This window comes from Macaca thibetana, chromosome 2, assembly GCF_024542745.1.
Source record: "Macaca thibetana thibetana isolate TM-01 chromosome 2, ASM2454274v1, whole genome shotgun sequence".
Lineage (NCBI taxonomy): Eukaryota > Metazoa > Chordata > Mammalia > Primates > Cercopithecidae > Macaca > Macaca thibetana.
In genome coordinates this window covers 96127788-96152130 of record NC_065579.1, presented here as the reverse complement: position 1 = coordinate 96152130, position 24343 = coordinate 96127788, and the positions used below count along the sequence as shown (strand labels likewise).

General features: G+C 43.2%; 1 protein-coding gene and 1 pseudogene across 1 annotated transcript; both read right to left on the bottom strand.

Moving 5' to 3' along the window:
- Window positions 1-24343, bottom strand: part of LOC126948533 (cytochrome c oxidase subunit 2-like) — a 281739-nt pseudogene that overhangs the window by 153936 nt on the left and 103460 nt on the right.
- Window positions 15917-16921, bottom strand: LOC126948548 (gem-associated protein 2-like). The gene is made up of 2 exons (XM_050780498.1): window positions 16715-16921; window positions 15917-16405 (listed from the first exon to the last, which is right to left on the bottom strand). The coding sequence occupies exons 1-2, from the start codon at window positions 16916-16918 to the stop codon at window positions 15917-15919; spliced, it is 693 nt and encodes a 230-aa protein (XP_050636455.1). The 5' UTR covers window positions 16919-16921.

Below are 24343 nucleotides of genomic sequence, written 5' to 3'. Positions count from 1 at the left end.
CCCAGCCTTCTTCCTCTTTTTAAAGAAATGATCCATGGGCGGCGCGGTGGCTCAAGCCTGTAATCCCAGCACTTTGGGAGGCCGAGACGGGCGGATCACGAGGTCGGGAGATCGAGACCATCCTGGTTAACACGGTGAAACCCCGTCTCTACTAAAAAATACAAAAAACTAGCCGGGCGAGGTGGCGGGCGCCTGTAGTCCCAGCTACTCGGGAGGCTGAGGCAGGAGAATGGCGTGAACCCGGGAGGCGGAGCTTGCAGTGAGCTGAGATCCGGCCACTGCACTCCAGCCTGGGTGACAGAGCGAGACTCCGTCTCAAAAAAAAAAAAAAAAAAAAAAAAAGAAATGATCCTGATCTTGTATCTCTAGGGTCCTTATCTCATCCTTTGATTTTCCAAGATTAACAACACCACCAATACATTCGGCAGTTTTTTAAAAAGCTTTTTACTATGAAAAAAATTTCAAACTTAAAAACAGAATCACAGTCAGGCATGGTGGCTCACACCTGTAATCCCAGCACTTTGGGAGGCTGAGGTGGGAGGACTGCTTGAGGCCAGGAGTTCAAGACCAACTTGGTCAACATGGCAAGACCCCCATCTCTACAAAAAAAAGAAAAAGAAAAAAAAGAAAGAAGAAAAAAGAAAGAGAAGAAAGCAAGAAAGCAAGCAAACAAGAAAGAAAGAGCAAACAAACAAATTAACCAGGCATGATGGTGCACACAGTCGCAGCTCCTCCAGGAGACTGAATAGAAGAATTCCTTGAACCCAGGGCTTGGAGGAGTGCAGAGATCATGCCACTGCACAAGCACTACAGCCTGGGCAACAGACCAAGACCTCCATCTCAGGAGAAAAAAATATATATATATATACACACACACACACACACACACACAAACACAAACACACACATATATGTGTATATATGTTTGTATATTATATATACATTATATATAATACATATATAATGTATATATTTAATATATATACATTACATATAATACTTCTATACATTATATATTTATGCATTCATATATAATATATAATATAATTTATATATTATATAAATTATATTAAATTAAATGTAAATATATATTATATATAATTACATAGCTAGACACGGTGGTCTGTGCCTGTAGTTCCAGTTACTCAGAAGGCTAAAGCAAGAGGATCGCTTGAGCTCAGGTGTTCCAGGCTGTAGTCGCTATGATTGTGCTTGTGAATAGCCACTGCACTCTACCCTGGGCAATGTAACAAGATCTCTTCTCTAAATTTCTTTAAAAAAGGGCCAGATGCGGTGGCTCACACCTGTAATCCCAGCACTTTGGGAGGCTGAGGCAGGTGAACCACCTGAGGTCGGGAGTTCAAGACCAGCCTGACCAATATGGAGAAATCCTGTCTCTACTAAAAATACAAAATTAGCCGGGCGTGGTGGTGCGCATCTGTAATCCCAGCTACTCAGGAGGCTGAGGCAGGAGAATCGCCTGCACCCGGGAGGCAGAGGTTGTAGTGAGCCGAGATCGCCCCATTGCACTCCAGCCTGGGCAACAAGAGCGAAACTCCCTTTCGGGGGGAAAAAAAAAAAGTCTGGGTGCAGTAGCTCACATCTACAATCCCAACACTTTGGGGGCAAGGTGGGAGAATCACTGAATCTAGGAGTCCTAGACCAGCCTAGGCAACATGGGGAAACTTCGTCGCTACAAAGAATACAAAAAAAAAAAAAAAAAAAAATTAGCCAGGTTTGGTAGCATAGCCTGTAGTCCCAGCTACCCAGATACCCAGAGGCTGAGGTGGGAGGATCACCTGACCCTGGGAGGTCCCACCACTGAACTCTTAGCCTGGGTGACAGAGTGAGACTCTCTCAAAAACCAAAAACAGATTATATAAGGAGCCCTCATGTATTCATCACTAACTTCAAGAACTATCAACATGGCCGGGCGCGGTGGCTCAAGCCTGTAATCCCAGCACTTTGGGAGGCCGAGACGGGCGGATCACGAGGTCAGGAGATCGAGACCATCCTGGCTAACACGGTGAAACCCCGTCTCTACTAAAAATACAAGAAAATTAGCCAGGCGAGGTGGCAGGCGCCTGTAGTCCCAGCTACTCGGGAGGCTGAGGCAGGAGAATGGCGTGAACCCCGGGGGGCGGAGCTTGCAGTGAGCCGAGATCGCGCCACTGCACTCCAGCCTGGGGCACAGAGCAAGACTCCGTCTCAAAAAAAAAAAAAAAAAAAAAAAAAAAAAAAAAAAAAAAAAAAAGAACTATCAACACAAAGTCAGTCTATCTCTTTTTTTTTTTGAGACGGAGTCTCGCTCTGTCGCCCAGGCTGGAGTGCAGTGGCCGGATCTCAGCTCACTGCAAGCTCCGCCTCCCGGGTTCACACCATTCTCCTGCCTCAGCCTCCCGAGTAGCTGGGACTACAGGCGCCCGCCACCTCGCCTGGCTAGTTTTTTGTATTTTTTAGTAGAGACGGGGTTTCACCGTGTTAGCCAGGATGGTCTCGATCTTCTGACCTCGTGATCCGCCCGCCTCGGCCTCCCAAAGTGCTGGGATTACAGGCGTGAGCCACCGCACCCGGCAAGTCAGTCTATCTCAATTCTCACTCAATTCCCTCATCCCTTGAATTGTTTCGAAGTAAATCCCAATGCCAGACATCATATCATTTTATTCATAAATATTTCAGTGCAGCCAGGTGCTGTGGCGCATGCCTATAATCCCAGCTACTTGGGAGGCTGAGGCAGGAGAATCACTTGAACCTGGGAGGGGGAGGTTGCAGTGAGCCAAGATCATGCCATGGTGCTCCAGCCTGGGCAATAGAGTGAGACTTTGCTTCCAAAAATAAATAAATAAATAACATAAATATTTCAATGTGTATCTCTAAAGGATAAGAAGACTGTTATGACAAGTTACCGAAAATGTACATACTATTAATGAAACTGTGTTGACAAAACTCACCCTGACATGGCTTTTTATCTTGACACGGCTTTTTTGTGGGGCTGGAGATCTTTCACAAATTTTTCTTTTTTTTTTTTTTTTTTTTTTTTTTGTGTTTTTTTTTTTTTTTTTTTTTTTGAGACGGAGTCTCGCTCTGCCGCCCAGGCTGGAGTGCAGTGGCCAGATCTCGGCTCACTGCAAGCTCTGCCTCCCGGTCACGCCATTCTCCTGCCTCAGCCTCCTGAGTAGCTGGGACTACAGGCGCCCGCCACCTCGCCCGGCTAGTTTTTGTATTTTTTTTTTTATTTCACCGTGTCAGCCAGGATGGTCTCGATCTCCTGACCTTTTGGCCTCCCAAAGTGCTGGGATTACAGGCTTGAGCCACCGCGCCCGGCCAAATTTTTCAATTTCTTCTATGGATATTGTTTTATTTTGATGTCCTATCTATTTTTGTGTCCATTTTGTTAATTTGAATTTTGCTAAAAATAGATCCATTTCATCAAATTTTCTAATTTATTTTTATGAAATTACATGTAGCAAAAAAAACAATTTAAGATTCAGCAAGTTAATGCCAAAGGAACCATTGATGATTCAGGAGGGGCATTGGAGGCACAAAGGTCACATGCAGATGAAAGGGGATGGATCCAGGGAACAAGCGGAGGGGTTGCCCTTAAATAGGAGCAGACCATCCATCGTATCCGTATCCATATCCGTATCCGTATCCGTATCCGTATCCGTATCGGAGGGAAGACAGTTTGTGTGTTCAGATGCATGTAAATGGATTGACTTAGTAATCCTGGGGAGAGTGGGGGAAGGGATGAGACTATCAGAGGTTAAAGGAGAGAGAAGTTGTGAAATAGCTCAGACCAGAAGAAAGTAAATTGTTTAAGAAAATGTGGAGGCGTGAGAAGCCATTTGCAAGCTGTGGATTACAAATCTACGGCAGGCCTAGGTCGGCGGGGCTGTGTGTTTTCCTCCGGCCACCATCTTCTGCTCCTATGTTGGCACAGAAGGGAGAAGAGGAGTTGAGTTTAAACAACATTGTGTTTGATCAGATGAGTTTAATGAGGAATGAAAAGGGGAGGGTAGTTTAGAGTATACAGAGGAGAGTGATTTTAGTGCTATGGGGAGGTGAAAACAAGAAGGGAGTGATGAACAGTGAAAAAAATCATTTGTGGTGTAGGTGAAAAAATAGCCATGGCATGAGAGCGTTGTAGGAGAAGCAGTGTCTTCAGTGAATGGCCAGTAGATTTCTCTCATGACAGACTGAGTCCAGAGGGCATGGCGGAAGGGAGACACAGCGGAAGGGTGTGTGGGAGAGTGCTGTACAGACTGTTTCAGGTTAGGAATACAAGAGAGGAATAATGGCCCAGAGGCTTCCGTTTCTTGTGGATGTTAGTCCCTGCCTATGAATCGTGCTGCTAAACCTCAGACCTTCTCTTCATCCAGGAAAGTAGATTTGCTATTCAAAATCCCCTCACTGGAAGGATTTTCTTTCCTTTAGTCTTCAATGGCCATCTCTCTCTCTCTCTCTCTTTTTTTTTTTTTTTTTTTTTTTTTGAGACAGGATCTCACTGGGTCACCCAGGCTGAAGTGCACTGGTGTGATTCATCTCGGCTCACTGCAACCTCCACCTCCTGGACTCAAGTGATCCTCTCACCTCAGCCTCCCGAATAGCTGGGACTACAGGTGCAGGCTACCATGCCCGGCTAATTTTTCGTATTTTTTGTAGAGACAGGGTTTCATCATGTTGCCCAGGTTTTCTCTTTGTCTTCTGTGCTTGTAATGGTAACGCAGTACACTTCTGGTTGGTTCCAAGAAACATTGCAGAGCAAGTTACAAGCCAAGCTTAAATTTTTCTTCCTTTAGTCAAGTGGTCAAAGGGAACTCCCCATGAGGGAAAAGCTGTGGGTTAGGAAGGGGTGGATGTGCATCAAGAGTAGGCATGCTGGAAATGTAAACAACCTGCTTGGCAACTTACCAGTACCTGTAGGGCCTGCAATTAATGATGTGGTAACGTTGGGCTCACCCATCTTTATGGCTTGGTGGCTCTTTTAACTCAGTTCATGATAAGCAGCTCATATACCAAAGGCACTTGGTGAGTATGTTATCTACCAGGCCCCTCTAACAAGGCAAGCACTGTTTCTCAAGTTGAATATAGAAGCAGAGAGTAGAATGGTAGTTACTAGGAGCTGGGGTGCTGGAATGGGAGGTTGGTGACATAGCCAAAGGATACAAAATTTCAGTTAGGCAGGGGGAATAAGTTAAAAGATCTTTCTACAACATGGTAAGAATAGTTAATAACAATGTATTGTAGTCCCCCTCTTATCCACCAGGAATATGTTCCAAGACCCCCAGGGGATACTTGAAACTACAGATAGTACTGAACTCCATATATACTATGTTTTTTCCTATACATACATACCTATGAAAAGTTTAATTTTATAAATTAGGCACAGTAAGAGATTAACAACAATAATGAATAATAAAATAGAACAATTATAACAACAACAAAACTGTTTCTCAAAGGGAGTTACTTGATGAAGACAGCCTTCTCCATTCAAAATCACAGAGGCCACTCCTGTGATAGTACCGTCAGGGTAGGCCACAGGATCTACATGGATCTGATATGGACACCTAATTACCAGAGCCTCCACTGGAGTATGTGGACCAAATCACAGAGCTATTTGCTCATTAGTCTGGAAAAACAGGAGAATCTCTCTGGTTCGGGGACCTACGAACATTTGGCTGGCTTTCTTTCTTTCTTTCTTTTTTTTTTTTGAGACGGAGTCTCGCTCTGTCGCCCAGACTGGAGTGCCGTGGCACAATCTCGGCTCACTGCAACCTCCACCTCCTGGGTTCAAGCAATTCTCCTGCCTCAGCCTCTGGACTATCTGGGATTACAGGTGCCCACCACCACGCTCAGCTAAATTTTTTTGTATTTTTCGTAGAGATGGGGTTTCATCATGTTGGTCAGGCTGGTCTTGAACTCCTGATCTCAAGTGATCCACCTGCCTCGGCCTCCCAAAGTGCTGGGATTACTAACATGAACCACCACACCCAGCCAAATTTGGCATTCTTTTCACATCAATTAGTAAATTCAGGGTAGCACCCAAATGTGGTATATGTTGTTTCACAAAAACAAAGAGGTCTACCAAACATTGTCCATTTTTCTTAGTGGTAGAAATGTAAGATGTGGCAATTTCTTCTTTGCTTCGAAGGGAATATCCCTATGTATATGAACCAGTGGGTAGTCAGAAAATTCAACCAGATAAAAAGTCTTCTGAATTTTATAGGATTTATTTCCTACCCTCAGAGAATAAGTATGCATATTATCAGGAACTCTAGGAGACCTGCAGCTTCCATCTTTCCTGATTCTGTCGGCATACTGGCCTCAATATAGTGAAGCCATGTGATGTTTTGCAGGATGATGAGATGGTCACTGTCTCTGTGGCCTCAACTATGGCACAGAGCCAGAGTGGACATAACTCTGTGCAAAATGTAAAAGTATACTACTTACGCTGTCAGGCAAAAGCGAATGCCCTCCTATGTTCTTGCATACAAAGATACAGAAAAATACATTTGCCAAATAACAAATTACATATCAGATGCTAGGAAGGTTGATTTACTCCAGTAAGAAAACCATGTCTGGCAGAGTGACTGCCATTTAAGTCACCAACTGATGAGCCTTATGGTAATCCATTGTCATTTTTCAAGAACTTTTGTCCTGGTCAATTTTGCCAATTAAATAGGAATGTGTGGTCTGGTGTGGTGGCTCGTGCCTGTAATCCCAGCACTTTGGGAGGTCAAGACAGGTGGATCACATGAGTGCAGGAGTTTAAGATCAGCCTGGGAAACATGAGGGAGCCCCATTTCTACAAAAAATACAAAAATTAGCTGGGTGTGGTGGCACATGCTTATAGTCCCAGCTACTAGGAGGCTGAGGTAGAAGAATTGCTTGAACCCAGGAGGTTGAGGCTGGAGTGAGCCGTGATTATGCCACTGCACTCCAGTCTGGGTGACAGAGAGAGACCCTGTCTCAAAAAACTAAAAAATAAAGAAATAGGATGCTAGGAAAGTTGATTTACTCCACTAAGAAGACCACTTCTAGAAAAGTGACTGTCATTTAAGTCACCAATTGAAGAACCCTATGGTAATCCATAAGGTCACTCTTATTACCCATGCCTCTTTCAACTTTTGATGGTGGGAAATCTCATGTGGATATAGTGTTTGCCATTTCAGTGGCTAGGAGTAGCTACAAAAGTGTTTACTCAGTCCTTTAAACCATGATAACCTTCATTTCACAAGTCAAGGAATACATATTGTGGAATTGTTGAATGTATATATTCCAAATCACACTCAGAGCTGGGGAAAAAAAAAAAATCCTAGAATATGTTTGGAGTTCTTCTGGGCCTACTGTGAGATAGCCAGGGAGGAAACCCCATTAATCACTTAACACCCCAAGATTCCGCTCTGATCTATGGATTACATGGATTATGCGACTCCTGAAAGTACTGTTAATCAGGGGTCCCGTAGTGCTCAATAGTGCCCTAGCAATCCAAATATTTCCCTTTTCCTGATGTACTGTTACTATGGTCTATGGCTTTAAGTCTTGTTGGGAAATGCTAGGAAGAAGATCCACAGTAAGTTTCTGTATATGCCATTACCATATGTCTCTCATGAGCATTTGGACCTTCCTTTCATTCAAGGACTCTATATTCTGATATGTCTTAGGTCTGGCATGTGGGTGAGGAGCCATGATTCTCTATCATAATATCTCAAATTACGCCTTTGTTTTTCAGACCTGATTTTTTTTGATGGGTCATACAATCAAATTGTACTACTATCTGTTTTAATAATTTGATTATTTTTGAGATGGAGTTTTGCTCTTGTTTCCCAGGCTGGAGTGCAATGGCGCCATCTTGGCTCACCGCAACCTCCACCTCCAGGGTTCAAGCAGTTCTCCTCCCAAATAGCTGGGATTACAGGCATGTGCCACCAGGCTCAGCTAATTTTGTATTTTTAGTAGAGATGAAGTTCCTCCATGTTGGCCAGTCTGGTCTTGGACTCCAGACCTCAGGTGATCTGCCCACCCCGGCCTCCCAAAGTGCTGGGATTACAGGTGTGAGGCACTGCACTCGGCCTTGATTTTTTTTTTTTTTTTTTTTTTTTTTTTACAAATCTATTTAGTAATAGCAATTACATGATCAAATAGCCACTCTTAAACATCCCTGTGGGAGATAACATTCTTTTTATCTCTCCATCCCTGCTGTTATGATAACAATGTGCATCTTGTTTTTCACAGTGAAAAACAAGTTATATGATCAGATCTCCCTGGATTTCGCTGTTGTATGATCAGATCTCCCTGGGATTGCACCATTCCCATTGAAATGAGAAGGCCCATTCCAACTTAATATTTCCTACTTAAGAGATGCTTACACCTCTCTCCCAATATATTTTTCAAGACCCTGATAAAGGAAGAGTCTTCTAGTACATATCTAAAGGTAGTTAGGTCCTCTCCAAAGTCTCTGGAGCCCTTTCTCTATATTTATGGCTCTCAAAGTGTGGCCCAGGGAACCCTGGCCATGTTTGAGATCCTTTCAGGGGCTGTATGATCTCAAAACCGTTTTCATAGTATTATGATGTATTTGCTTTTCTTTTTCTTTCAGTAAAAAATTTACAATGTCTTGTAGAGATGTGGTCTTGCTATGTTGTCCAAGCAGGTCTCAAAATCCCAGGCTCAAATGATCCTACCACTTTAGCCTCCCAAAGTGCTGGGATTACAGGTATGAGCCACTGTGCCCAGCCTCGTTATTTGCTTTTAACTCTTATTCTCTCATGAATGTACAGTGAAGTTTTCCAGAGACTACATGACATGTCATCTCAAGAGAGTGAATATAGAAGCAGATAGGAGAATCCAGCTCTTTCCTAAATATGCTACTCTGCTTACTGATTTTAAATTATTTTGGAAAATATAGTTTTTTTAAAAATTAAATATGTAATTGAAGCTGGAGTCAGAGCAAGATGGCCAAATAGAAGCCTCCACCAATGTTCTCCTTGCAGGAACACCAAATTCCACAACCATCTACACACACACACACACACACACACACACACACACACACACCCCTTTATAAGAACCAAAAATCAGCTGACCAATCACAGTAATTGGTTTTAACTTCATACCATTGAAAGAGGCACTGAAAAGGATAGGAAAGACAGTCTTGAATTGCCAGTGCCATTCCTCTCCATCCCCTAGAAACTGTCAGGTGGCATGGAGAAAGAATCTGTGCACCTGGGGGGGGGAGGGCACAGTGATTGCGGGACTTTGCAGTGGAACTCAATGCTGCCAACACTGAGCAGAACTCAATCGATGATCATGGAGGGAGCATTTAGATAAGCCCTAGCCAGAGGAAAATTGCCCACTCCTGTAGTCAGAACTTGAGTTTCAGCAAGCCTTGCCACTGCGGGCTAAAGTGCTCTGGTATTCTAAAGAAACTTGAAAGGCAGTCTAGGCCGCTAGGACTGCAGCTCCTAGGCAAGTCCTACTGCTGTGCTGGGCTCAGAGCCAGAGGACTTGTGGGGGCACATGACCCAGTGACACACCAGCCATTGTGGCTAAGAGAGTGCTTGTGTCACCCCTCCCCTAACCCCAGACAGCACAGTCATGGGTCCAAAAGAGACCCTTTCCTTCCACTTGAGGAAAGGAAAGGGAAGAGTAAAGACCACTTTGTCTTGCAACATGGATACCATCATAGCCCGAGTACCATAGGGCACCAGGCAGCATCATGAGGCTCTCATTCCAAGCTCCCAGACAACATATCTAAACCCATTCTGGGCCAGAAGGGAACCTGCTGCCTTAAAGGGAAGGACCCAGTCCTGGCAGGATTCATCACCTTCTGACCTTAGAGCCCTTAGGCTCTGAATAATCAGCAGCAGTAACTAGAAAGTACTCACTGTGGACCTTGGGTGAGACTCTGAGACGAGCTGGCATTAGGTATGAACCAGCACATTCCCAGCTGTGGTGGCTACAGAGAGAGACTCCTTCTGCTTGAGAACAACAGAGGGAAGAGTAAAGGGGACTTTGACTTTGACTTGCAGCTTAGGTACCGGCTCAGCCACGGTCAGGTAGAGCAACCAGAGTGTACTCGGAGACCCTGATTCCAGGTCTGGGCTCTTGGACTGCATTTCTGGACCTACTCTGGGCCAAGGAAGAGACAACTTCACTAAAAGGTGAGTCCCAGACCTGGCAGCATTCATCATAAGCTGCCTGAAGTGCCCTTGCAAGGGCCCTGAGTGAACATTAGCAATCTCCAGGTAATACTCCCCACAGGCCTATAGTGGTGGTGGATACAGAGAAAAACTCCTCTACCTAGGGAAAGGGGAGGGAAGAGTGGGAAGGACTTTGTCTTGTGGTTTGAGTGCCAGCTCAGACACAGTAGAATACAGCACCAGGTAGATTTCCAAGGTTCCTGACTCTAGGCTCTGGCTTCTGGATGACATCTCTGGACCCACCTGGGCTCTGGGGAAAATTCCCACCCTGATGAGAAGGACACAAGACTGGCTGGCTTCACCACATGCTGATTATAGCGTCCTAGGGCCTTGAGTAAACATAGGCAATAGCCAGGAAGAGATTACACCAGGCCTTGGGCAAGACCCAGCGCTGTGATGGCTTCAGGTCTGACCCAGTACAGTCCAAGTGGTAGTGGCTACAGGGTTACTTGTGTCACCCTTCCTTCAGCTCCAGGCAACTCAGCACAGAAAGAGAGATTCCGTTTGTTTAGGACAAAGGGAGGAAAATAAGAGTTTCTACCTGGTAATCCAGAGAATTCTTCTGGATCTTACCCAAGTCCACCAAGGTAGTACCTCTATGAGTCTTCATCAACCACAGTGTTATGGAGTTTGGGATATCTCCTAATGCAGGTACCATGACAATGACCAAAAACTTAGATCACAACACCCAACTCCCTTCAAATACCCAGAAAGCCTTCCCAAGAAGGATGGGTACAAACAAGCCCAGACTGTGAAGATTACAATAAATACCTAACTCTTCAATGCCCACACACTGATGAACATCCACAAGAATGAAGACTATCCAGGAAAACATGATCTCACCAAATGAACTAAGTAAGGCACCAGGGACAAATCCCAGAGAGTCAGAGATATGAGACCTGTCAGACAGAGAGTTCAAAATAGCTGTTTTGAGGAAACTTAAAGAAATTCAAGATAACACAGATAAATAATTCAGAATTCCATCAGATAAACTTAACAGAGACACTGAAATAATTTTTAAAAATAATTTCAATTTCACGCCAGGCAGAAATTCTGGAATGGAAAAAATGCAACTGACACATTGAAGAATGCATTAGAATCTCTTAATACCAGAATTCATCAAGCAGAAGAAAGAACTACTGAGCCTGAAGACAGGCTCATTGAAAATACACAGTCAGTTAGGTGTGCTGGCTCATGCCTGTAATCCCAGTATTTTTGGAGGCCAAGGTGGGAGGATCACTTGAGCCCAGTAGTTCAAAACCAGCCCAGTAGTTTGAGACAAGTAGTTGTGAGACTCTGTCTCTACAAAAAATTTAAAAATCAGCTGAGTGTGGTGACGTGCACCTGTGGTCCCAGCCACACAGAAGGCTGAGGTAGGAAGATTGCTTGATCCTGGGAGGTCAAGGCTGCAGTGAGCCATGTTTGTACCACTGCATTCCAGCCTGAGCAACAGAGTGAGAATTGGTCTAAAATTTTTTTTTAATTTTTTAAAAATTGAAAAAAAAAAACACAGAGGAGGCAAAAGAAAAAAGAATAAAAAAGAATGAAGAATGCCTACACAATCCAGAAAATAAATTCCAAAGGGCAATTCTAAGGGCTATTTGCCTTAAAGAGAAGGTAGAGAAAGAGAGAGGGGTAGAAAGTTTATTTAAAGGGATAATAACAGAGAACTTCCCATATCTAATGAAAGATATCAATGTCCAAGTACAAGAAGGTTATAGAAAACCAAGCAGATTTAACCCAAAGAAGACTACCTCAAGGCATTTAATAATCAAACTTCCAAAGGTCAAGGATAAAGAAAGGATTCTAAAGGCAAGAGAAAAGAAACAAATAATACAATAGAGTTCCAACAGCGGACTTTTCAGTGGAAACCTTACAAACCTGGAGAGAATGGCATAACATATTTAAAGTGCTGAGGGAAAAAAACTCTTACCCTAGAATAACATATCTGGTGAAACTATCCTTCAAATATGATGAAGAAATAAAGACTTTCCGGCTGGGTGCAGTGGCTCATGCCTGTAATCCCAGCACTTTGGGAGGCTGAAGCGGGCAGATCATCTGAGGTCAGGAGTTCGAGACCAGCCTGGCCAACATGGTGAAACTCCATCTCTACTAAAAATACAAAGATTAGCCAGGCATGGTGGCACGCAGCTGTAGTCCCAGCTACTCCGGAGACTGAGGCAAGAGAATCGCTTGAACCCAGGAAGCGGAGGTTGCAGTGAGCTGAGATTGTACCGCTGCACTTCAGCCTGGGCCATAGAGTAAGACTCTGTCACAACAACAACAACAAAGAAGGAAGGAAGGAAGGAAGGAAGGAAGGAAGGAAGGAAGGAAGGAAGGAAGGAAGGAAGGAAGGAAGGAAGGAAGGAGAGACAGACTTTCCAAGACAAAAACTGAGGGATTACATCAATACCAGACCTGTCCTACAAAAAACCGCTAAAGGGTGTTCTTCAATCTGAAAGTAAACAACGTTTATGCGCAATAAGAAATCACGTGAAGACAAGACTTACTGGTAATAGTAAGTACACAGAAAAACACAGAATATTATAATACTGTGACTGTAATGTGTAAACTACTCATCTTGAGTAGAAAGATAAAAAGATGAACTGATCAAAAACAACAACGGTGACAACTTTTTAAGACACAGACAGTACAATAATATATAAATAGAAACAACAAAAAGTTTAAAAGCAGGAGAACAAAGTTAAACTGTAGAGTTTTTATTAGTTTTCTTTTTGCTTGTTTGTTAGTTTGTGAAATAAGTGTGAAATTGGCATCAGTTTGAAATAATGGGTTGTAAGATATTATTTGCAAGTCTCGTGGTAACTGAAATATAAAAAACATACAATGGATACTCAAAATATAGAGAAGGAAGATATTAAAACATGCCACCAGTGAAAATCACCTTCACTGAAAGGAAGACAGGAAGGACGGGAAAAAGGAGGAGAAGCCCATAAGACAATCAGAAAACAAGTAACAACATGGCAGGAATAAGTCCTTACTTATCAATAATAACATTAAATGTAAATAAACTAAACTTTCCAGGCTGGGCAGGGTGGCTAAGGTGGGTGGATCACCTGACGTCGGGAGTTTGAGACCAGCCTGACCAACATGGAGAAACCCCATCCCTACTAAAAATACAAAATTAGCTGGGTGTTGTGGCACATGCCTGTAATCCCAGCTACTCGGGAGGCTGAGGCAGAAAAATCGCTTGAACCCAGGAGGTGGAGGTTGCAGTAAGCTGAGATTGAGCCGTTGCACTCTAGCCTGGGCAACAAGAGCAAAACTCTGTCTCAAAATAAATAAATAAAATAAAATAAAATAAAATAAACTTTCCAATTAAAAGACACAGAGTGTGCTTGTAAGCCCAGCATTTTGGGAGGCCAAGGTGGGTTGATCATCTGAGGTCAGGAATTCAAGACCAGCTGGCCAAACATGGTGAAATCCCATCTTTACTAAAAATACAAAAAATATCTGGCCATGGTGACAGGCACTTTTAATCCCAGCCTCTTAGGAGGGTGAGGCAGGAGAATCGCTTGAACCTGGCAGGCAGAGGTTGCAGTGATCCAAGATTGCACCACTGCACTCCAGCCTGGGCGACAGAGCAAGACTCCATCCCTGGTTATAAGCTGGGCTTGAATTTCGCTTCCTTTACTCTCCTCCTCCTAAAACACTTCCTCTGTAAATCACATGCACAAGAATCCTTCTCTCAGGTTCTAGTTTTAGGCAATTCAACCTAAGACAATAATAGGGTTTGGATCTGTGTCCCCAACAAATCTCATGTTAAAATCTAATACCTGCTTAACCATGAGGAGACATAAAACAAGAAAACAGGAAAAAAAAAAAAAAAAAAAAAAAAAAATGTAATCCCTAGTGTTGAAGGTGGGGCCTGGTGGGAGGTGCTTGAATCATGGGGGCCTATCCCTCATGAATAACTTAGCCCCATTCCCTTGGTGATGAGTGAGTGAGTTTTTGTGAGATCTGGTTTAGTAAAAGCATGTGGCACCTCCTCCTCAACTCTGTTTCCCTTGCTCCTGCTCTGCCATGTGAGATACCTGCTCCCCCTTCATCTTTTACCACACTTGTAAGCTTCCTGAGGCCTTCCCAGAAGCAGATGCTGGCACTATGCTTCCTGTACAGCCTGCAGAACTGTAAGGCAATTAAGCCTATTTCTTGTATATTATGCAGCCTCAGATATTTATTTTTAGTAATGCAAGACCGGCCTAACACAGTGAGTAATAGTCCAAATATAAGAAGATTCAACCAGGCACAGTGGCTCACACCTGTAATCCCAGAACTTTGGGAGGCCAAGGCGGGTAGATTACTTGAGACCAGGAATTTGAGACCAGCCTGGCCAACATGGTGAAATCCCCCATCTTTACTAAAAAAAGAAAAAATTAGCTGGGTGTGGTGGTGAGCACCTGTAATCCCAGCTACTCTGGAGGCTGAGGCAGGAGAATCGCTTGAACCCAGGAGGCAGAGGTTGCAGTGAACCAAAACCTTGCTACTGCACTCCAGTCTGGGTGACAGAGCAAAACTCCATCACAAAAAAAATTTTATTAAAAGAAGATTTATGTTCTGACTGCCCAAATTGAGAAACGTTTGGAATGCCTATCTTTATTATAAAAGAAAACAGAATGTGACTGGGCGTGGTGGCTCATGCCTGTAATCCCAGCACTTTGGGAGGCCAAGGCGGGTGGATCACGAGGTCAGGAGATCGAGGCCATCCTGGCTAACATGGTGAAACCTCGTCACTACTAAAAAATACAAAAAATTAGCCGGGCGTGGTGGCAGGTGCCTGTAGTCCCAGCTACTCGAGAGGCTGAGGCAGGAGAATAGCATGAACCCCGGGAGGCGGAGCTTGCAGTGAGCCAAGATCATGCCACTGCACTCCAACCTGGGTGACAGAGTGAGACTCTGTCTCAAAAAAAAAAAAAAGAAAAACAGAAAACAGAATGCATATCCCCAATGACGACATATCCTATTCCAAGGACTGTTTCTCTATTTTCAGGAAGTTCCAAGAGGGTGGATCCTATCTATCTATCTATCTATCTATCTATCTATCTATCTATCTATCTATCTATTTATTTATTTATTTATAATTTTTGGGACAGGGTCTTGCTATGTTGCTCAGGCTGGTCTCAAACTCCTGAGCTTGGACAATCCTCCTGCCCAGCCTCCCAGAGAGCTGAGATTACGGGTATGAGCCACAACACCCAGCCGATCCTATATATATATATTTTTAAATAGTAGATTAATTTTTTTGCTGTGAATGCATTTGTCATGTACTCTAGATTATTTTAATTCTGATGCTAAGGCCATCCATTGTCTTTTGTTAGGAGTCAAACAAAATTTTAGTAACCAAAACATATTTTCAATAAAATTGTATATGTATATATGTAGATAAACAACAAAACAGGACCAAGAACCTATGTAAAATTTCATCATACAATTTCTATGCAAGCTGCTTGATTACAGAAAACGGTTCAAACTGTTCATCAAAAACTGCGGGGTGATTTTTCGTTGATATTTCAGACATTCAAATCAATACAACCTATATTCTGAGTATCAACCTGAACGGCACAGGGTAAGATGTGAACTCCTCACATAGTGTTGAAGATGTGTTGCAATCTGTAGTTGAATTGGCATTGCATTTCCTCAGAGTTAAGCTGCCTTTGTGAGAGATATCTTCTATCACTGAAAGATCAGCTATATCAAGATAGCTCATCAGCTAAATCACATTGGTCAAGATACCTGCTAACCAAGCAGACTAATAAATTCAAAGCAGGAACCTTCTCATCATGTTTGCTCTCCACTAAGAGCCTCACTTCACAGCACCTTGCAAGCTGCCAAATCAGTGAATGAGCCTGAGATAATAAAGACTTTTCCAGACAAGTCCATAAAGCATAAAGCCATCTTTCTTGTGCAGAATCTACTCTGGGACTTTCGACTGTGGCTTGTCCAACAGCCCCATCAGCACATAACTTTTCACCCAGAGAAAATTTCTTCCAGCCTTTTTCATCTTCAGATTTTGGCATCGTCACATTACTATCCAACTGTTGTGATTTCCAGTGACTTCTATGTTTGTTCACATTCTGTCCAACAGTTGGAAACAGTGCCACTTGTTGCTGTTGCCACTGAAGTGTGGGGGAATAACCTTCAGGGGCCGGTTGGCATCCTGAAAGAAAAATATTCACACTTTGCTTCCTTTTCAACTTCTTTTCTGTTTTTGAGACGGAGTTTTGCTCCTGTTGCCCAGGCTGGAGTGCAATGGTGCGATCTCACCTCACTGCAACCTCCACCTCCCGGGTTCAAGCAATTCTCCTGCCTCAGCCTCCCAAGAATCTGGGATTACAGGTGTGTACCACCATGCCAGGCTAATTTTTTGTATTTTTGGTAGAGACAGGGTTTCATCATGCTGGCCAGGCTGCTCTCGAACTACTGACCTCATGATCTGCCTGCCTTGGCCTCCCAAAGTGCTGGGATCACAGGGATGAGCCACTGCTCCCGGCCTTCCTTTTCAACTTCTTTGGGTCAATTTGTGCTACCACAACATCTGGACATTGCGCTGCTTCGATCTGGACCCGCCTCAGGCATTCCTGAGGTGTCCTCAGGGGAACCAAGGGATCAAAACCTTCCATCAAGTTGCAGAGCTCTGCTGACAATAGCTGAGGCGTCAACTCTTCCATTGCAGACTCTGCTGGTACCCGAACCATGGTTTTCAAATGACCCGATCCTATCTTTTTGATCACTGATTTAGATTCAGGATAATATAGTGTCCAACACATAGTAGGTCCTCAATATATATTTGTTGAATAAAGGAATGGAGAATACATAGGAATCCTTAGATTCTACTTTTAATTTTTTTGAGACAGAGTCTGGCTCTGTCGCTCAGGCCGGAGTGCAGTGGCGCGATCTCAGTTCGTTGCGACCTCTGCCTCCTGAGTTCAAATGATTCTCCTGCCTCAGCCTCCTGAGTAGCTGGGATTACAGGCATGCGCCACCACGCCCGGCTAATTTTTGAATTTTTTTTGTAGAGCCTGGGTTTCACCATGCTGACAAGGCTGGTCTTGAATTGCTGACCTCAGGTGACCAGCCCACTTCAGCCTCCCAAAGTTCTGGGATTACAGGCGTGAGCCACTGTGCCCAGCCAGATTCTGCTTTTAAATTGATGCGGGTTCCAGAGAGTACTGATGGAAGACTTTTTCTCTAATCATAACCTGATTTTCTCCACCCATAGCCAGGCCATTAGAGCAGCTCAGTGCCTTAGTTATTCAACTCTAAATGACTCCTCATTACACACACTACACAGTCTTGTCTTAACCATTTCCCCCTTTTATGTCTTCATTATCATCTCTGTCCCTCATTCTTTGCAGATAATTTTTCTTCCTTGTTATAAAAATTTAAAACAAAATTATTAAGAACTGCCTCCAACTAGTGCAAAAATAGAGCCCCATGGAGCAAAATTAATAAGCTAGAAACAGACCTTAATGCATATATCAAAAAGTTGGTCTATAATGAGGAAGGCATCACAAGTTCCTGAGGAAAGGGAGAATTTTAGTGCTGGGATAATTGGCTAAAGTATTCTGAGGGGTAATAAAGTTATGTCCTAATTTCCCAATGTTCACCAAAATAAATTCCAGATGGATTAAATAATTTTATGTAAAAATTGAAAGAATGAAAGTAGAAAAATATGCAAATATCTACTCTCCAAATGATAAATGTCTTTCTAAGCTTAATAATACTTTTTTTTTTTTGAGACAGTGTCTTGCTCTGTTGCCCAGGCTGGAGTGCAGTGGCACAATCTCAGCCCACTGCAACCTCTGTCTCCCGGGCTCAACATCCTCCTGCCTCAGCCTCATGAGTAACTCAACTATAGGCTTGCACCAACACACCCGGGTTATTTTTTTGTATTTTCGGTAGAGATGGGCTTTCACTCTATTGCTCAGGCTGGTCTTCAACTCCTGAGCTCAAGCGATCTGCCCACCTCAGCCTCTCAAAGTGCTGGGATTAGAGGTGCAAGCCACTGTGCCTGACAAATAATAATGTTTTTAAAGCCACAGAGGGGGCCGGGCACAGTGGCTCACACCTGTAATCCCAGCACTTTGGGAGGCTGAGGTGGGTGGATCATGAGGTCAAGAGATAGAGACCATCCTAGCCAACTTGGTGAAACCCTGTCTCTACTAAAAATACAAAAATTAGCCTGGCATGGTTGTGGGCATCTGTAATCCCAGCTACTTAGGAGCCTGAGGCAGGAGAATCACTGGAACCCGGAGGTGGAGGTCGCAGTGAGCCGAGATTGCACCACTGCACTCCAACCTGGTGACAGAGCAAGGCCCTGTCTAAAAAAAAAATTATAATAAATAAATAAATAAATAAATAAATAAATAAAGTCACAGAGGAAATATTAAACTGTTGACACCACCCTATCACATAGGAATTTATCCTCAGACAAAAAACCTGACATGCTTGCCAAGATTGATGTATAAGAATATTCTTTTCAGTGTTAATTCTGGACCAGGAAAGAGGAAAGGAAACTAGCTTTTATTCTGGACAAGGAGAGAGCACCTCTCCCTTGTTCTATCGGAGATTGTTCAGGGAGGCTGACCTAATAGTTTGACCTGAATTTGTAAGAGAAAACTTTAAATTATAATAATCTGCAAATTCTTTGAATTGCTAAAGGTAAAAATCAGGGATGGGAGACATTTGTTTAGGAAGATTCTTTAATGATGTTTGCAGATAACAGATTAGGTCAGTTTCCTCTAGAGGGAAGTAATTAATAGAGATTTCAAATGCTGCCCCAGATAACATAGTAGGACTTATAAATTTTTCCCTGAAGACAAGGAAGAAAGAGGGGGTAGAAGAGGTGAGAAGGGAAAATAGAGAAAGCTTCAGGCAGAGCCCTAGGTTGCCTGTGAGTGTGAGGCATCACACTCACATGTATATATACATATATATGTATATACATATACAAATGTATATGCAAACAGTTCTTTTAAAAGAACTGTTGAAGAAAATCAGAATATATGCATTTATATGTGTATTATGCATTCATATGTGTATAATACAAATACACATTTACATATCTTTAATGTATAGGTATATGTGCATATATACATTATAGATATTTTATATATTACATATGTGTATATGCACACATATAATTGTATGCACATATATATAATTTTAAAATATTCATTTAAATCATATGATGTACAGGCTGGGCACGGTGGCTTACACCTGTAATCCCAGCACTTCGGGAGACCGAGGCAGGCAGATCACTTGAGGTCAGGAGTTGGAGGCAAGCCTGACTAACATGGTGAAACCCCATATCTACTAAAAAATACAAAAATTAGCCAGATGTGGGTCATGCGTGCTTGTAGTCCCAACTACTTGGGAGGCTGCAGCAGGAGAATCACTTGAATCCAGCAGGTGGAGGTTGCAGTGAGCCAAGATCATGCCACTTCCTAGAAGTGGAATTGCTGGATCGAATGGGGATGTGCATTTTCCATTTTCATGAATACTGCCAAATTGCTCTCCCATCAGCAATGTGCAAGTGCCTGCTTTCTAACACCCTTAACATCACCATATTTAATACTCAATTTTAAGTTGTTTTCTTTCTATGCTGGAACTTCTCTCTGTTATTGCCACACGTTCAGTAAAAGTATGTGTCACAGAGTAACGTGGGCTTTGGGGAATGAAGAAGGAGAAGGAAAGTACTTTTAAAGGTACTATTGAAGAAGATCAGAACATGCCATCCCAAACCATGCCACTTAGACATATTGACTATTTTGAACTGAAGGCAATTGAGAGACAGCTGATTTCAGGGTCAGGCCTGTTAATACTTGGATGACAGAAACAGCAGATGCAGGAAGGATTCCCTAATCTCCTCTTTCTACCTAAAAGGAGGGCATAAATTTCCTGCCAGAAAGTACCCTCCCTTGGCCGGGCACGGTGGCTCAAGCCTGTAATCCCAACACTTTGGGAGGCTGAGACGGGTGGATCACTAGGTCAGGAGATCGAGACCATCCTGGCTAACACAGTGAAACCCCGTCTCTACTAAAAAATACAAAAAAACTAGCCAGGCGAGGTGGCGGGCGCCTGTAGTCCCAGCTACTCGGGAGGCTGAGGCAGGAGAATGGTGTAAACCTGGGAGGCGGAGCTTGCAGTGAGCTGAGATCCGGCCACTGCACTCCAGCCTGGGCAACAGAGCCAGACTTCGTCTCAAAAAAAAAAAAAAAAAAAAAAAAAAGAAAGTACCCCCCCTGCACCAGGAAAAGGAGAACATTCTTATCAACGGAGGTGGGGAATTGACACCAACATGAATCTACAGAAACAAACCTTACAAAAATAATACATCTGGCTGGGTGCAGTGGCTCACACCTGTAATCCCAACACTTTGAGGGGCTGAGATGGGTTGATCACTTGAGGCTAGGAGTTCAGGACCACCCTGGTCAACATGGTGAAACCCTATCTCTACCAAAAATACAGAAATTATTCAGGTGTGGTGGCACACACGTGCAGGCCCAGCTACTCAAGAAGCTGAGGCAGGAGAATCGCTTGAACCCAGGAGGCAGAGGTTGCAGGGAGCTCAGATTACACCACTGCACTCCAGCCTGTGTAACAGAGACTCCATCTTAAAAAAACATTTAAAAACTTCCATTAATTTCCCCCATATGTTTCCTAGTCACTTTCCTGTAATTTACTGCCCCCTAGCTCAAATCTCTTTTTCCATTGCCTCTTCATGTTTCTACAATTTATTGCTCTTTGTTAAAATGATATATAAGCCCCTGGGTCTAGTCATTTATTTGAGTCTTCCTTTCTTTTCTACAAAGGCCTCCATGTGCACATAAAATTTAGAATATTATCAAATAAAATGTGTATGCTTTTCTCCTGTTAATCTGTCTTTTGTCAGTGAAAGTCACAGGTCACAGAACTTATAAGAATAGAGGAAAAAAAGGCCCCCTTCTACACTATCAAATGTGTGAGGGGAAGCAGGGTCAGATGAGACTAGCATGTACTAGAGATAAGATGCTGAGAAGGAAGCAAGACTTAAGGAATTTGTTGTGAGAAAAGACCAAAAAATATTATTTCCCAGAAAATCTGGTCTAGTCTGCAGTTGCCAAGTATGTGCAATGGATGCTAGAGTCATTAATATGGTTATTAAAGGAAAAAGACATCCCAGAAGGCCACAAATTTTAAGGACTCTTAGGTTGTTATTATAAGGGTGAAAATCTCCCATCCAAGAGGGAGAGGGTGTCTAGCTCTTCCAGTGTATTCACTAATACACTAGTGCTGGAAGAATTATCATGCTACTTCCCAGGTCTCCCAGAGTAAAGGGGAGCATCAGTCTTGAAGCTCGCAGGCTCCAGTTTCTGTCTCTAGGATAATCTATTCCCTCAATTGGTAATCTGAGAGTGGAGCACACTATATCCTAAAGAGGACTCGAGACCCCACGACATCATGGCCAGCTTTACAACCTGGAAGAGCACAATGGAAACCATCTCCTGCCTTCTAAATTTATGCCCCTGGCTAGTGGATTTTTCCCTTCTCTTTCATTAATTTCTGCTTTTTATCTTTAGTAACGCTTTTCTTCTGTTTCCACTGTGATCATTTTTGTTGTTATTTTTCTTTTTCTCTTTTGCTTTTCTTTTCTTTTTTTTCTATTTTTGTTTTTGAGATGGAGTCTCGCTCTGTTGCCTAGGCTGGAGGGCAGTGGCATGATCTCAGCTCACTGCAACCTCCGCCTCCTGGATTCAAGTGATGCCTCAGCCTCCAGAGTAGCTGGGATCACAGGCACCTGCAATCACACTTGGCTAATTTTTATATTTTTAGTAGAGACATTGTTTCAGCATGTTGTCCAGCCTGGTCTCTAACTCCTGACCTCAAGTGATCTGCCACCTCAGCCTTCCAAAGTGTTGGGATTACAGGCGTGAGTGAGCACGTCCAGCTTTGTTGTTATTTTTCTAAGTTCATTGTCTTGAAACTAAATCCAACATGTAATTGGCAAATTCATAACCATAATGAGCAACTTCAAAACACCTTTCTCAGGAACTGACAGAGTAAGTAGGACAATGCCACATAAAAAGAGGGTTTAGAAGATTTGTACATGTCGGTTAATAAGCTTGAAAATATGCATATGATATTTGGAACTCAACAAATAAGATACGTCTTCTTTCCAAACTTTTGTGGTACATTAAAAAAACAGTAGCCATTCGTTAGACCACAAAGAGAATTTCAATAAATTCCAAAACCCAAATAACATATAGGCTAATAAAATCTATTTGACTGCTAATTAAAAAAAAAAAAAAAAAAACTTTTTTTTTTTTTTTTTTTTTTTTGAGAGGGAGTCTCACGCTGTTGCCCAGGCTGGAGTGCAGTGGCGCGATCTCGGCTCACTGCAAGCTCCGCCTCCCGGGTTCCCGCCATTCTCCTGCCTCAGCCTCCTGAGTAGCTGGGACTACAGGCGCCCGCCACCGCGCCCGGCTAATTTTTTGTATTTTTAGTAGAGACGGGGTTTCACTGTGGTCTCGATCTCCTGACCTTGTGATCCGCCCGCCTCGGCCTCCCAAAGTGCTGGGATTACAGGCTTGAGCCACCGCGCCCGGGCAAAAAAAAAGGCTTTTAAATGTCTTGATCAAAAATAAAATGTGGCCGGGTGCAGTGGCTCACACCTGTAATCCCAGCACTTTGGGAGGCCAAGGCGGGCAGATAGCGAGGTCAGGAGTTTGAGCACATCCTGGCCAACGTGGTGAAGCCCTGTCTCTACTAAAAATACAAAAATTAGCTGGGTGTGGTGGTGGGCGCTTGTAATCCCAGCTATTTGGGAGGCTGAGGCAGGAGAATCGCTTGAACCCAGGAGGCGGAGGTTGTGGTGAGCCGAGATTGAGCTATCACACTCCCACCTGGGCAACAAGAGTGAAACTCCATGTAAAATAAAATAAAATAAAATAAAATAAAATAAAATAAAATAAAATAAAATAAAATAAAATAAAATAAAATGCAAGCTCTGGTGAACAAGAATTTGGTAAAAAGTAAAATAAAAATATGCAAACTATGGGTACTATACCTTTTCACTTGCTTTTGGTGATATTAATTATAATTGTTAAAGTTTTTCACTTGCTTTCTGCATTGATTTTTTTAGTCATCTGATTTATTGGTTTGCTTATTTTAATGGCTTTCATGTTAGAGTCTTTCCTCAAATATCTTGATATTTCTCTTTTTTTATTTTTTCTTGGGATGGAGTTTCACTCTTGTTGCCCAGGCTGTAGTGCAATGGCGAGATCTTGGCTCACTGCAGCCTCTGCCTCCCGGGTTCAAGCGATTCTCCTGCCTCAGCCTCCTGAGTAGCTGGGATTACAGGCATGCGCCATCACTCCCTGCTAATTTTGCATTTTTAGTAGACACAGGGTTTCACCATGCTGGCCAGATTGGTCTTGAACTCCTGACCTCAGGTGACCTGCCCACCTTCACCTCCCAAAGTGCTGGGATTACAGACGTGAGCCACTGTGCCCGGCCACATATCTTGATATTTCTGACTGTGTGCTCACATATGTAATAGTAAGGCACTAAAAGGCTCATTCAGTGTTTGCTGCACATTGGGGGGTTTATTGATTGGTAAACTTCGTTTTATGGTGATGAGGTAGTGAATTTTTTTAAAAAAAATGACATCTAAAAGCATAGTTTTGTTTCTGTTTTTTGTTTTTTGTTTTTTTTTTTGAAATGGAGTTTCGCTCTTGTTGCCCAGGCCAGAGTGCAATGGTGCGATCTCGGCTCACTGCAACCTCTGCCTCTCGTGTTTACGCCATTCTCCTGCCTTAGCCTCCCAAGTAGCTGAGATTATGGGCATGCGCCACAACGCCTGGCTAATTTTGTATTTTCTGTAGAGACGGGGTTTATCCATGTTTGTCAGGCTGGTCTTGAACTCCCGATCTCAGGTGATCAGCCTGCCTTGGCCTCCCAAAGTGCTGGGATTACAGGCATGAGCCGCCGTGCCCTGTCCTGGTTTTCTTGTTTGTTTGTTTTTATTTTTAAATTAGGAAATGTGGCCCGGATGCTGTGGAGGCTCAAGCCTGTAATCCCAGGACTTTGGGAGGTGTAGGCCAGTGAATTGCTTGAGCTCATGAGTTCAAGAACAGACT

Excerpts from the sequence above, each read along its gene's own strand:
- LOC126948548 (XM_050780498.1), bottom strand. The coding sequence starts at position 16,918 with ATGGTTCGGGTACCAGCAGAGTCTGCAATGGAAGAGTTGACGCCTCAG. Across the intron at positions 16,406-16,714 it reads CAAAGAAGTTGAAAAGGAAG|CAAAGTGTGAATATTTTTCT; the intron begins GCCGGGAGCAGT and ends TTGAAAAGGAAG.